This window comes from Amphiprion ocellaris, chromosome 1 (genome assembly GCF_022539595.1).
Source record: "Amphiprion ocellaris isolate individual 3 ecotype Okinawa chromosome 1, ASM2253959v1, whole genome shotgun sequence".
Classification (NCBI taxonomy): Eukaryota; Metazoa; Chordata; class Actinopteri; family Pomacentridae; genus Amphiprion; species Amphiprion ocellaris.
The window spans coordinates 20,418,935-20,433,373 of NC_072766.1; the positions used below are offsets into that span (position 1 = coordinate 20,418,935).

General features: G+C 41.8%; 2 protein-coding genes across 5 annotated transcripts in view; one reads left to right on the top strand and one right to left on the bottom strand.

The window, feature by feature from the left end:
- Window positions 1-500: 500 nt before the first annotated feature.
- LOC111571657 (ubiquitin-like protein 7) lies at window positions 501-5,411 on the top strand. The gene is made up of 11 exons (XM_023274916.3): window positions 501-593; window positions 984-1,164; window positions 1,552-1,671; window positions 1,767-1,852; window positions 3,570-3,654; window positions 3,736-3,793; window positions 3,903-4,036; window positions 4,253-4,302; window positions 4,393-4,569; window positions 4,732-4,845; window positions 5,029-5,411. The coding sequence occupies exons 2-11, from the start codon at window positions 990-992 to the stop codon at window positions 5,167-5,169; spliced, it is 1,140 nt and encodes a 379-aa protein (XP_023130684.1). The 5' UTR covers window positions 501-593; window positions 984-989; the 3' UTR covers window positions 5,170-5,411.
- Window positions 5,412-9,399: 3,988 nt separating this feature from the next.
- Window positions 9,400-14,439, bottom strand: part of LOC111571649 (SH2 domain-containing adapter protein F-like) — a 101,027-nt gene continuing 95,987 nt past the window's right edge. For all 4 annotated transcript variants that reach the window (XM_055010417.1, XM_023274905.3, XM_023274907.3 and 1 more), the window contains one exon: window positions 9,400-12,864. In XM_055010417.1, coding sequence (XP_054866392.1) covers window positions 12,678-12,864 — 187 coding nt within the window. In that variant the 3' untranslated portion in view covers window positions 9,400-12,677. The remainder of the gene's footprint in view (window positions 12,865-14,439) is intronic.

A 14,439-nucleotide genomic window follows, 5' to 3' on the forward strand; every position in this document is an offset into this window, starting at 1 on the left:
AGCAGATCATTCTATGAAAGCGTGTCAGTCATATGCATGGCACACTATTTTATCTTTTATAGTAGAGCGTACCCATGTAATTTAATAGTCATAAAACACCATCATGAAATCCTGTTTGGTTTTTCTGGCTTTGAACATCATGTGATTTAATGAAGAGCACTATTTATGATTGTATTCATAGGACATGAGGAAATCTGTTTCTGTCTCCTTTAAAATGACTGACAGAATACTCCCCCTGATAGCGTGTGATACTTTAAATTGTATCACATCAACTCAATAAATAATTCCACTAATTAAAACTACAAAGGCGAAATTGTGTGATTTTGACTACGTTTTCAAAGTACTACGTTACATTGGTATTTTGAACAAGCACTGATTAAAACAGAAACAGAAAGCAATTATATGAGAAGCCATGGGACCAAAATGACTGAGAAATTCATGCAGACGTGGCGGAATATAATAAAGAAACTGCGATATGAAACAGTGATTCGGAGGTGAAAATGAAAAGACGAAAAAAAAAACCCAGTGGACGTAAACACAACGTAGATCACGTGACTACAACCAGGAAGTAGCTTGAGCGTCAGCAACAAAAGGTGAGTGTGCAGTTCTTCTGAAAAGTCTTCAGTTGTCTTAGCTTTTCTGAATGGTATTTGATTCCATTTTGTGAATAAACTGTTTCGAACCGGTTATGTTATTCAAAACTTAAGCCTTCAATCTCGCAAATCGGCACGTTTCTCTAGTAAACGCTAGCAGCTAACCGGGGTTGCGAACAGAGCTTTCCATTTCAAAATCACACGGAAAGATAAACATGAAAGCATAGACTGTATGCATGAAAGTAAACGTGTCCCTGTGAGTGGTAAGGAGACAAAGAGTCGTATCCTTACATGAAAACACAGCGAAGTTATAAATGATGCCAGTAATTACCGATTTAGTCAGTGTAGTTGTTGTCTGTGTCACCGTGTTAAAGCTGTGTGTTTGTACAGGGAGACATGACCTCTTCAGAATGGCACCTGTCTTTAAAGCTGGTGGATCAGCCCAAGTCCACCTTCCACTTCCCAGAGATGATGCCAGGAGATGTACCACCTGGAGGATACAGAGTCGCTACCTTAAAACAGCTCGTAGCAGCTCAGCTCCCAGACTCCATCCCAGACCCTGAACTAATAGGTCTGTACGGCTGTGGCGTTTTTTTTTTTTTTTTATCAATGGTTTTTTTATTGAATTTTCAAACAAGAAAGTGAACAGTCTATAGATTTCCTTTGTGCATTACACATCAGTATGAGGTGAAAAGTAGTAGTGAAAACAAATTATATGCAGAATATTTATACAGTGATAACCCAAAACCCCAAAAGTGAAGAAACAAATAAACAAAAACAAAACAAACGGCTGTGGCGTTTTAACATAATACATTAGCTGTTAATGAAATATTGCCGTCTGTGCGCACATCCGGTAAGAAAATTTCACCACTGTGTTTTTAGTGATCATTTCTTAAGACAAAGGGCTGCATGATTGTGTTACTTGTCCCTGATAAAGTTCTGTTCCTGTGTTTACCAGAGCTGGTCCACTGTGGGCGAAGACTTAAGGATGATTTAACTCTGGATGCCTGCGGGATTCAACCAGGATCCACCTTACACATCCTCAAGAAGACGTGGCCCGAGCCAGAGAGCAGTTCAGGTCTGTGTGCCATTTGAGCATCAAACTTGCTTTTAACTATACTGTGAGTAACACTGATACTTTGATTGAACACACGTGTGTTTTTCTTTTTCTAGAGCCTGTAAACAGAGCAACAGCAGCCAGAGAGTTCAGGGTGTTTCATGCTGCTCTTCATTCTCTCAACTCTGCCTACAGAGACTCGGTGAGTAGAGGATGCACACACAGACACTACTTGAGCTCTTTAAGTATTACATTTTAACCGTTGGAGCACATTGGTTCTTCATCACCTGCTAATGTGCCATTCTTTTTGGGACAATATCTGAGCCTTCTGTTAAAAGTGAAGGGTCGGGATTTGGGGTGAGTGCTGAATCTAATTCATATATATATATTTTTTGCATTATATGAAAAATGCTTATATCAAGTTCTGAACTTCCTTTGCTCTCTGTTAAAGCACTAACAGTGGGAACTAGTTCTCTTTAGTCATGGCACTAATGTAAGGTTTTGCCATTTCCTTGGAAATGGCAAAACCTTACATTAGCAGTTGACCTTACGAAATGAGTCAGTAGTCATGCTACTTCAGTGACATAGAAGTGGTTTGGTTTACCTAAATCTGTGCTACGTAAACTTTGTGAAAGTCCTGTTTGAACAAAAAAATGGCAGCACCTGAAACTAAATCATGTAGTGGGAGGGAAGCAATATGCACCTCTTCAAGATGTGGCACAGCTAAAAAGCAGCTAACCTGACTTTCTGGGATCATTGTGTATGACAAGACAGGGCAGTGGTGAAAGGAGACTACCCAAGTGTTGGTACTGCACATCGGGAAAGCATGATATCTATTTACATCATAATAAAGCCTGGCTTTGCTAGTACTGACAGTCTGTCCCAAATATGAACCATCTCACTGAAAATATTATGGGGAGGTAGCACTGTACAGTTTTTGTCATTTGTTTTTGTTGCACAGCTGCTCCTGCTGCTTTTGTTTACATATGTAAAAGTATAATAGCTTACAACTGCTGCTTTTCATTTGTTGTTCTTGTACATACAGCCCTGTAGGCATGTAGTTTAAATGAAGAAAATAATGTTTGAATTTTGTTTTGAGTTGAATTTATGTAGAGGGAAAAAAATAAGTGAAATCATGGTTCAGCGATAAGATGGAAGGAATTCACTTGATCTACTGGCCACATCACTCTAGCTTTAAAGTGTTGTTTTATGTTCAGTCACATCTAAATTGCGGTTCACACCAATGTCACTGTATAGTACACATCTTGATTAAATCCTTTTAGTTGTGTTTCACCAGTTTTTTTTTTTTTTTTTTTTTTAAACTTCATCTTATCTTCTCCTCAATCCAAAGCTTGTATAAAGGTTTCTAACGAAGGCCATAGGCTATCCTTCACCGGGCAGTGCAGGAATGCTATGGGGTGGCTGCATTCGTCTAATATCTGTGCACGAGTCCTTGACTGGGACATTATTTGGCACGAGTGACTGGATTATTTGCCAGTGTCCTTCGGGTGCTGTCACACCTGTATTCACAGCTGTTTACTTCTGACTGGACCACCCCTGATGCATTTCAGAGCTATGAGTGAACAGGACCCCAGACAGCTTGGAGCTGGTCAAAGATTATCCTCAACAGGAACAGGTTTAGCTTTTAAAGCTTGGCAGCTCTCCATGGCAGACACCTATCAGCATGTTGGCTTGACTGATGAAGAGACAGGAAGATACTGAGATAAACAGCTTTGAGTAATTCACTCATATTGATGTTAATTCATGGATGTTGGCACAAATTCCTGTAGATGGAGAGATCCTCAACAAGTGTTTCATGAAGAAATGCAGTGACAATGAACTTGTATGTAATTCCTGCATAGATGTTTAGTGGTGTAAATGTGTATAAATAACATTTTCTGTCTTTCCCCAACACTTAGGTATATAAAATGCTGACAAACAAAGAGTCCTTGGATCAGATCATTGTAGCCACGCCAGGGCTCAGGTCAGACCCAGTTGCACTAGGTAAGGCCATTTTCAGTTCTACACCGTGCCATTTCACCATACAAAAATGCAAATAGTAACATTCCCATTTAAAACATCCAGGAGTGCTCCAAGACAAAGATCTCTTTGTGCAGTTCACGGACCCGAATATGCTGGACGTGTGAGTGTGGCTTTTCTGCTCTCAGCTCGTTCACGACACATAATATTTGATGAAAGTACAGCGGACGGTCATTTAAATTTTCATCTCCTCTTCCCTGTCTGTCGCATAGATTAATCAGTTCACACCCAGCCCTCGTCAATGCCATCATCCTGGTCCTGCACTCCGTGGCGGGCAGCATGCCCGCTCAGTCCAGCGCCAGCTCTTCTCGCAATGTGTCTGCCAGTTCTTACGGCGATATGCCAGGTAAGCAAGAAGAAGCTTCAGCAAAGGCAGACAGAGTTTATGAAAAGCAAGAGAGGATCACTGCCAGTTGTAGACAGCTGGACTGAAGCAGCAACGTATTGATGAAATATAAATACTTTCACCCACGTTACTGTCTAAACAGAGTTTTTGCTTTATTGTTGTGTTTTTGTAATCATCTAGTTTGTCTTTTTTTGACATTTTGTTGTTTTCTGTCAGGGGGCTTCATGTTTGAGGGAATGTCTGATGATGAGGAAGAATTCCAGTCTGTAAGTCAACAGTTAAGCTCAACATCAGACGGTATGTACAGGAAAACTGATGCTAATGGCGTCATTCGTGCTCTTAAATGTGTGCGACAGGGGAGCCCGGCGGGTCCCTCCAACAGAGGCGGGGTCTCAGCAGGAATGAGACCAGTTTCTCTGAGCCACAGCGGAGCAACAGGCCCTCGACCTATAACGCAGAGTGAGCTGGCTACTGCTCTGGCCCTCGCTAGCACTCCTGACAGCAGCGCTGTCACGCCAACAACAGCAAGTCAGGTGAGATTTATTCACAGTTTGAGAAATATACTCAGACACATGAATAATTCTTTGAAACAATGTAGATGAAAATATGGCACATCAAAGGTATTTGTATATTTGAAAAACATGATTCCCTGCTGCTGCATCGCTATTCTTTCATTTTTCTTTTCTTTGATTAAGACGGACCCCTCCAGTGGTGTAGCCCCCATGCCAGCAGGGACCCCAGTCAGTAATGATCTCTTCAGCCAGGCACTACAGCAAGCTCTGCAAGCCACCAACATGTCTGCTCTACAGGTGAGCTAACCGACTAAATCCCTCGTATTCATTTCACGAAGGGGATAATAATATTTAAAATGGCTTTTGGCCGTTTTATTCTTTGTTGGTATCAGCATCAGCTACCCACTGCAGTTTGTATTGTTTCGACTACTTGGTCTTTGGATAAAAGACTTTTCTCTGAATGTGTCTCTGTTTTGCCAGGGCCGCTGGCAGTCCCAGATGCAGCAGCTTCGGGACATGGGGATCCAGGATGAGGAGCTGATGCTGAGGGCGCTGCAGGCCACAGATGGTGACATCCAGGCTGCCCTGGAGCTCATATTTGCGGGAGGCCCAGGACTCTGAGTCCAAGCCCCACGGACAAAGCCTTTTATAGAGGAGAGAGCAGGAAAAATCTGGTCACCCTGCTGCCCAGGAAGGATAGGCAAATGTTAACTCACAGTATATAGAGTTCTTATTGTTCCTCTATTTAACTGGAAACACACTGTACTGACAGAGCAGTATCAGCCGTGCTCCACAGGACTCGACACCTACAGCTTTTTCTTATTAATGTGACAAAATGGTTAATAAATTGAATCATGTTTACATCATCAGCGTCATGTGTGTTTGCTCAGATTTGAAATTTCTTGTTTTATTGTGCAACATATAACACGCTCCAACATAACCATTATTAGGCTGCAGTATTAAATATGTCATGTAGTTTCAGTTTTTGCTGGTTCTAAAACATCTTAATTCACAAAAAATATATATCTTAGAAGGAATTATTAAGTCTTACATTTGACTTATAAAGGTCTTGGATACTATTTTTCCTTCCAGCTGAAGACACTAACATCAGCAGAGTTGCCATGAAATGAATGAATTCCTAATGAGCGAGTGTTGATTTTCGCAGCAGCTTAAATTAACAAATTCATTATGGTTGAACTGATTTCTTCCACTAAACTCACTGGGCTCGAGTGACAACAGATTACAAGAATATGGAGCCCTGGATATACAAAAATAAACCCCAACTCCTATATAGGACACCCTTTTCTGTTCATTTTAGTCTCTTTGGAGTCATTTTTTGTTGTTGCAATTAAATGTCATTAAATATGGCATCTTAAATGAACACTGCAGAAACGCATTACATTCCTGTTACCCAGCATTACGCAGCCTGCTTGGTTGATGTAATCCCCCTATTTGCACACTAGATGGCAATGCTGTAATATTTTAGTTGACCTGACTGGTTATCATCCTGTGTTTTTCTTCCTTTCCCAAATTAAAAATCACATTGTTTACCCCAGCCAGACAGCTGCACAGCCTGAGTCTGTTTCTGTCTGAGGTTTCTTCCTGTTAAATAAGAGAGTTTTTTCCTCCCTACTATCACCATGTCCTTGTTTCTATCTCTAACACAATATTGTCCTGAGATTACACGTTAGGATTTGGTGCTGTAAGAACAACACTGAAACTGATGAGCCCTCTGTGGAACATGTCTGGGTAAAATGGTTTGTATTGTATGCTTTAATTTGTCAAAGATGAAATTACGCTCCGACAGGCAGGGACATGAAAGAAGAAGTTGCACAGATCGCTTTATTAACATCCTCTGATGGCTTTGCTTGCCTGAGCATTGTCACCGTTAGCTGAGCCCTCTTTTTTTTTCTTCCTCCGCAGCCTTATTACAGACAGATACATTTGCTTTGTCTTGTTGTCTCCCATCAGGGTATTTTAGGGGAGCACATATTGCCTGCACACCCCCCCAACCACCACCACCTACTGTCCTCCCATCTACAGTAATTGCCCTGCTTAGTTTTATTACTGCATCTGTGAATGTGACAGCTCAATCAGCGGATTGGCCTTTCATGAGCACAGCACCCAAACAGCGCTTTGTGTCCGTCTGTCCCCATTACCGTTTTATATGCATGCACACCTGCGGGCAATTTCCACCTCCAACAGCCTCCAAGGGTATTTTAAAAATAAAGCATTTCCATTGTGCTGAAGGAAACAGTGTCACGGCGTCGACAGAACAATTGTGACTAAAAGTGTCATTGCCTTTCTGGCAAATTAAAAAGGAGACAGTTGTGGCTGCTCAGAAAGAAAAAAAAATAGTGTAATTTGAAACCAAGCAGGAAAAATGCAACTTGTTTTTTCTTTAGCTTTTCTACTGAGCTACTGACTGAAATCAGACGTAATCTTAGTTAGAGCCTGCATTCAGTCTACTATATCATATTTGCTGTTTTAAGTGCATAAGCCACTAGCTTTCATAATATTCTAAACAATTTACTGGGGAAAATCACCATGTGAAGTTGTCATGGAGACGCTGGATGGTGTACCACACATATGATATAGGAAGGATGTTATTAAGCACCATATTTAGATCCTTTCATTGTCAGGAGTGAGAGTAGTATTGACTGTAAGTAATCTCTTAGGAGCTTGTCTTTATAGTGGAAATGACAGAGCACTATATGGACTGTTGGACCGCTCTTCCTTCACGTCTCTATATAGGTAGATAGATACTGTGAGATCAATAATAATATGCAAGGCCTTCACCGCTCTCCAACACTCGGTATTAGAGCTGCGAAGAGTCACATTCTTGTAAGTGTTTGTGTTTGTTCTATTCATTTCTCAGATGTTACCGCAATGATGTGGTGAAAGATGCATAACTGTGAGAAACCACTCCAGAGAGCAGCTTAAACAACTGGAAAGGCCTTCCTCATGAATGGAACCTGGAGCTTGAAGCTGCCACAAATGTGCCCAATTACTCCAACAGTGACCTCAGATTCAGGTAACGAGTGGGGTTCTGCACCACGCCATTACGGGCAATATATTAAGCCAATAGGACTCATCAGTCCCAGGCCTTTTGAAACGATGTAAGAGCTCGCCTAATCAAGCCTTCACAGACGAGCAGAACAATACTATTCTCTGGAGATGAAATCCTCCAAAGTGCCATATGGATAGAGTTGGTATAATGCTCCCCATCCGCTTTTGTCTTTCTGAATGGAAGCAACTCGTGTGTTATTAACATAAGGTCTGTTACCTGAGATTGCTTTCCGCCCGGCGTGACTGAGCGGAATATGAAATGAGCTTCTGATGGACATGAGGCCATTTTATCCCCTAGTGGCCCATTCATTGCTTTCAAGCAATGCTTTTATTCTTTCCCCTTCTTTTTAAAGCCCTCTTTTTTTTGTCCACAAAAGCTTCTTTGATGCATTTCATCCCAGGTGCTTTAACCCTTGATGGAGCTTCCATCGAGGAGAACACAGCTGCAGCACAGGGACAGACGAAGATCGTGCAGAGACCAATGAGGGAGGTGGAAAGGAAACTTGAAACAGCACAGTCGCTTCTTATTTTGACCGGAGTTGTGGATGTAATTGAATTGTGTGAGGCAAGGAAATCAACTACTGAATCTCAAACGACATGGCCATGAAAAGGTTGAAAAACCCGTTTGGTTTCACTCATGGTCACCACATAAAAACCTTGCATGCAGGCAGATGAGCCAGTAGCCACCAACGCCGTCTTCCCGTCAGTTTCTGAGGTGTGTGCATTACTGATTCTGTCTGCTATCAGACGACTCGAGAGGCTGTGAATGTTCAATGTTTCCTTTCATCAGCCCCCTGCCTGTGCTCTTCCTGAATGCCTGCCAGTTGTTCTGTGGCCAAAACGTGCGCCGTACAAACTGTTTCTGCACTCACAATGCAACAGTTCTGAAAGCGATTTTAGGCTAAGGGATTAGGGATTTCACTCTCCGCATTGCCTTCAAAAGCACCGAGTGATGGACTCTGAGCATATATGTTACCTGTTACACTGTAAAACCTTGAAAAGCATAAAAAATACAACAATCAACTAGATCTTTTGTTGCAGGTGCCTTCGTTCATACTAATTGCTAGCATAGACTACATAATGTACATGCAAAAATGGAAAATCTGTTCACAGACAAGCATGTAGCTCAATAAATATGCACAATTAAGTTTTCAGTTATAAATTAATATTGAATAATAAAGAAATGTGCTATTTTTCCTATGATTAGTTTGAAATACACTGTTTTTCCAAGAACTATCTTAGAAAATTAGCAGAGAAATCATTTTACAGACACGTGAATATCAACACTGCTGCTCTGTCTCCTGATGGCTGACCAAGAAATGTCCTCTCAATCTGCTACTTGAGGCAAAGACCTTCTTCAAATGCCAGGAATCATATATGACTTACACTTCATTAAATCTACAGCTGCTACTTTATAGCAGTGAAAAAGGAGATGCAATTACAGGAGAACTGTGAGAAACATTATCGGCTAAGTTACGTACAAATCAAGCCAATGCTACTGGGATGAACGACGGAGTGAGAAAAATATATTACAGGACTGTGCTACAAAGTGGATCAATAGAGAACAACAAGTGCCAGAGTGCTGGCCTGATAATAGCTCCAGCATTCTGTCCTTAACTCAAACAATGGTCGCTCTTCAGTTCTTATTGAAGGGCTTCACCATGGTAACGGTAGAGATACTGGAAGGGGCTTTTGTCCTCCTAAATAACTGTGTTTGCTTTATTGTGGTGGATCTGTGTGAAACAATAGAAATAAAGGCTCGTCAAGATATCAAATCACACATTAAACTCATAAACCCGACTTTATTTATTTTGAACCTTGATGCCTCTATGTCCCCATACAATACATTCAGTATATACATTTGGCCATGAGGGACTGTACAGAGATATGTTATAGTAGTGCATACATATGTGGCACGAAAATGTACACAAAGGAAACTCATACATGCCACTTTACCACAGTAAAGTGATACAGAAGATACACTCGGGGCAAGTCAATGGCTGATGGCTGCTTACACCAGTATATTCACACACACACACACACACTCACACACCCAACAGACACTGCTTCACACACACACAAGCATTAAGACACTTCTGAGAGAGGAGAAGGGCTCATTCAGGCTGTCATTATGGAAACATGAATGTGAAGAGTGTGTCTGCCGATTGCAGAAAATCCCTCCCCCATGTCAGAGCAGCCTTCCCTCCGTTTCTCCCGTATTCTTCCCCTCCATCTCTCCCGTTTTCCCTTTTCTCCAAAGCTAAGGCCTCTCTCTCGGCAGTGCGGCCATCGCACGCAGGCTCTTCCCTTTAGTACAGTAATGCTCAGCAGCAGCAGCAACTAAATAAAGAGCCTCTACTGTCAACATCTGATCTATTAAACAGTGAACATTGGGAGCATAAAGGATACGTCTCACATATAGTCTATTTTAACTTTGCATTTCTTTCTAGGATATCGTCTCTCAAGGTAATACATAGGTCCACTTCCACAACATACTATTCCTCAATAAAGCTGCGGATGCCGTTAGGAGACACCCTCATATGACATATTGATCTCATGACCATGACATCTGTCTGCTCACTTACTGCACCAGCAAAATAAACACCTGAATACATCCCACTTTCTGGAATCTTTTTCTTATCTTATTTTTTTAACTAATCAAGTCACTCTGCCGATTACATTCCCTCTTGGTGGTCGTTTTGTACCATCACATTTGTCATAAACATTCCTATCATTTCCTCTTCAATCACTGCAGTTTATGGTTGCATAGCACACAGCGGAGATACAGTCAAAGCCAAAATGTGTTTGACTCTGTATATACAGTGGTCATGCTTGCTAAAGTCAGTTGCTAATTCTTAGTATCAGTCATTTTCAGCTCAGGCCGAAGCCTCGCCGACAATATTTTCATTTTTAACTTGCTCATTAAACCACAGAATTTTGCAACTCATAAGACTGATGAAGGCTTCCTCTGAAGTCTGATCATACATGCATTAGGCAGTCTCATTAGACTCACTTCATGGCGCTGCTACTGTTGGCAAATCAGCTTCTTCTGCCTGCAGTTAGTAAGCAATATTATCTGCCGCGGGCTGAAATATTATTGGCTCCATTACAACAAACTGAAGCCAAAACGCAAACATGTCATTCCTATGAGTTGCTAAAAATCAAACGTGATTAATGAGGGAATACGGGAAGGAAGGTAAATTAGTAAGCCGCAGGGAAAATTCTACTTTTTATAGTTTAAGGGAGAAAAATAAAAGCTGACAACCAAAGAAGTTCAAGCACTAGCTGTCACCAGGTACCAGCAGAGTTAAAAACATACTGGGACACACGCATTCTCATGTGCATACAAATATCATACACATGAACATGTTGCACACAGGCATACTCTCTCGCGTTCACACATGTATGGACATCTGGAGAATTTAAAGGGAAATGGAAGCATGATGGTTTGAAGGCGAGTGTTAATCTGGTTTTGGACAGGCTGCACTGTGATCGATGTGTTGGAGGCGGGAGGGTGTGTAATCGTCCCTCACACGAGGCCTGACATGACAACCCTGTTGGTCAGGAGACGCAGCGACTCGTGTCCCAGAGTCAGGCCACCGAGGCAAACGTGCATTTAGCAAAACTGGAAACAACAAAAATGCAAAGCACCACAGCAAAAAAGAGGCCGGAGTAGTCCCAAAAAACACGATCACATCGGCACACAACGATGAGGGCGAGGGGGCCGACGGGCCAATCACAAAGGAGTAACACATCAGTAATAATTACCCCAGAATAAATTACAGTCACAGAACAATTGTTAAAAGCAGAACTGGAAATCAGCTGATCTAGTGGACTGATTTGACCCATGCATTATAAGGCGTTAACCAAACATTTGTTACTGACATCACACAGCATTATAATAGTAACTATACATACAATTGCTGATCTGAAAAAATCTGCTTGTGTTTTCATTCTAAAAAAAAAACTCGGATTAACTGTATTCAAAAAGCATATTTCTAAAACCAATGATGCAATTTTAAGGGAATTGGGAATGTCGAAGGGAGAGCAGATCGATGTCTGCAATCCCATTGTACCTATTGATCTGCAGATGGGCGAATGAAATTGATTTTCTGAGGTAGACAATGCAGGCATATTTCATTCTCCCAATGCAAAGCCATTCTAAGCAGGGGTAGCGGGGGTAATTTGGTCCATTTGGACAGGCTCCGGTCTCTAGCCTCAGCCAATTGTACTGTGTCGGATAGCTTGACCCATCCATCACGCTCTCCTGCCTGTCTCACCACTATGGTACTTACACTGTCATTGGTGTGATACACCCACTCAGTGATGGATAGCAGACAACATGCACTATGACAAGATAGAGAGATCAGTCTGCACAGCTCACAGGCCTGTTGTTCCCGCGCAGCTGGGGACGCACCATTCATACACGGCCAGTTTATTCAATATCCTGGCCACTGTATGGGGCCCACGCGGACAATATCGCTCAACATGCATCATAAATGTTGCTTCCCTTACACGGCTCTTACAATCTTCAAGTCCCCTTTGAAATACAATTACAGCATCAACAGAGCCTAACCAGAAGAGAACCTCAAACACACATTTCATACATAATTGTCACGATGTGCACTCGTAGGAAAAAGGTACAACAGTTCATGATAAGAGGTTAATCCCAGTGACAAATGCTATGTTGTACCTTTCTTTTTCTTTGAGTGTTAAGTGCTATGGGTAATCAGCTCAACAATCAATGAAATGATGCTCTTTAGCTAGTCAGTCTCTGATGTAATAAGTGGATGTCTGTCATAAATAAAATAAAATACAATAACATAATAAAAACTTCTGCAACACTGAGTCTGTGTGTGTATGAGATAGTACGCAGTAGGCCTTCGAAACAGGTGTGGAATCTGTCGGCCAGTGAGGTGAGTCAGGATCAGCAGTTTGGGATGCCACTGTTCATCTTCCCATGACCCTAGCGGGGTCTGTCCACAGGGACAGGAAGCGAGGAGCCACAGGGCGGCCCGGCGAGTGCTGCAGGGGCAGACGCCTGCAGGGGACCCAGAGCACTATAGTGTCCTGATGGCTACAGGGTAGAGCAGGGACATGTGTTCGGCACCCTTGATGGGCAGCTTGCGGCTGGAGTAGAAATGGATTATCTCAGGCACGCTGTCAAAGGGGCAGCTGTTCTGGCCCAGGATGTACTTGTTCTCCTTCGTCCGTGACAGCTTCATGTGCATGAAGCCCTGGCTGCTCCTGGAAACAGAGCAGGACAAAGGAGACAGACAGAAAAAAAAAAGTTTAGCTCAATTAAAACAAGATTAGGAATAACATGCTCATTTTTAGCAGGTATAATGTGTACCATTGTAACCAACTTAGATCAGGCAGTTAGCGTGTCAACATTAGTTAATTGGAAACAGTCAGGGGATCACCAAAGGCTTAACAGTTCATCCTAAAAGGGATTTCACGGCAATTCACCTGACATTTCACTCAGAATCACAAATGGCAGCTTCAGTGCTAATTTATCTAATGAACAGTGAAATATTTTACCGGCTAAGTGAAAAATCTGACAATTAGGAATCACAGTCACAAGAGCTCATCTCCTGGGGTATGTTGATATTTGTGCCAAATTTCATGTCAATCAGCTAATCGTGGTGATATTTCAGTGTGGACCACAGTGGAGGACCGACAGATGGGCAGACAGACAAACACTGCTGTCCCTAGAGCCACACAACTAGAATGACTAAAAAAGTAATTTAAAGAAGCTTGTCAGAAGCCTTAATGTATGGAACTCTCCACAGATCAACCTCCTTTGACAGCCCCATTCTCATTTATTGTGGCAGTAGTTGCTCCCTACAGTACGTGACAATGTTCTGAAAGCTGGATTACCTCTGATAACTTTGGAGCTGTCTAGGGAGGAGACTAAAAGGCAGGTTGCTTAAGGTGCTAAGTTTCACATGCAGCGCATAGGGATGAGGCTAATGAACCCCCAGGATAAATCACTTAAGCTACAGCAATAAATGCACAGCAAATTAAAAGCTCCCTGTGTGTTTCTAGGCACCTTCGATCAATACATTTTACAGCTTGCCAGCAGCTGTCTGCTTTGAAATAGAAAATTACTTTTTTTTGGAGTTGCGATGTGATGCGACAGTAAAGTTTTAGCGAAGAACTGATAGAAAACTAATGTTCCCTTCAGCTGCTGTGCTTATACCCTGTTGATAATTTGTCCTTACAAACTATATTGGCACAATTGCTTTTTTAATCAACAGCTAATGTTTCTAGCGTGCAATGATTGCTTTGACCTAAATAGTATGGTCTGTCCTCAATATGTGAAGCAGCTGTTTGTAGCTCATTAAGCTCATATGTATTTATATTGTACCATATTATTTTTTCACTAATCTGAAATGTATACTCTATTGGCAGAATGCTTAAAAACAGGCAAGAGGGGAGACACTAACTAGCGATGCACTGATCCGATGTCGATATCAGGTATCATTCTAATACTCAAGCAGATATCAGAACAATGAGGTCAATTTATTCAATTAATTTCTATGTATGTTTATGTCTATGTGCACATGCTATGTCGAGTGCACCAGTAGAAGCACACAATTTACTAACATGGCATGCAGAGAGCTAACAGCAAAGAGTCAGACATTTGGAGGTATTTAATTGTTGCTACATTAACAAGCTCTTCGGCTACTTGCAACACCTGCAAAGTCAATGTTTTGAGTGGTTGTCGTAGGACGATAAAATATCATACAATCAGTATAATCAAGCACTCCAAGAAACATCATGCTGAAGAACGCCATGAGCTGTAAGTTCTGTTCATTC

What these genes read in the sequence shown, in the direction of transcription:
- LOC111571657 (XM_023274916.3), top strand. Translation starts at nt 990, where the DNA reads ATGACCTCTTCAGAATGGCACCTGTCTTTAAAGCTGGTGGATCAGCCC. An exon ending in CGCCAACAACAGCAAGTCAG is followed by an intron (nt 4,570 to 4,731) that starts GTGAGATTTATT and finishes TCTTTGATTAAG; the next exon opens with ACGGACCCCTCCAGTGGTGT. An exon ending in CCAACATGTCTGCTCTACAG is followed by an intron (nt 4,846 to 5,028) that starts GTGAGCTAACCG and finishes CTGTTTTGCCAG; the next exon opens with GGCCGCTGGCAGTCCCAGAT.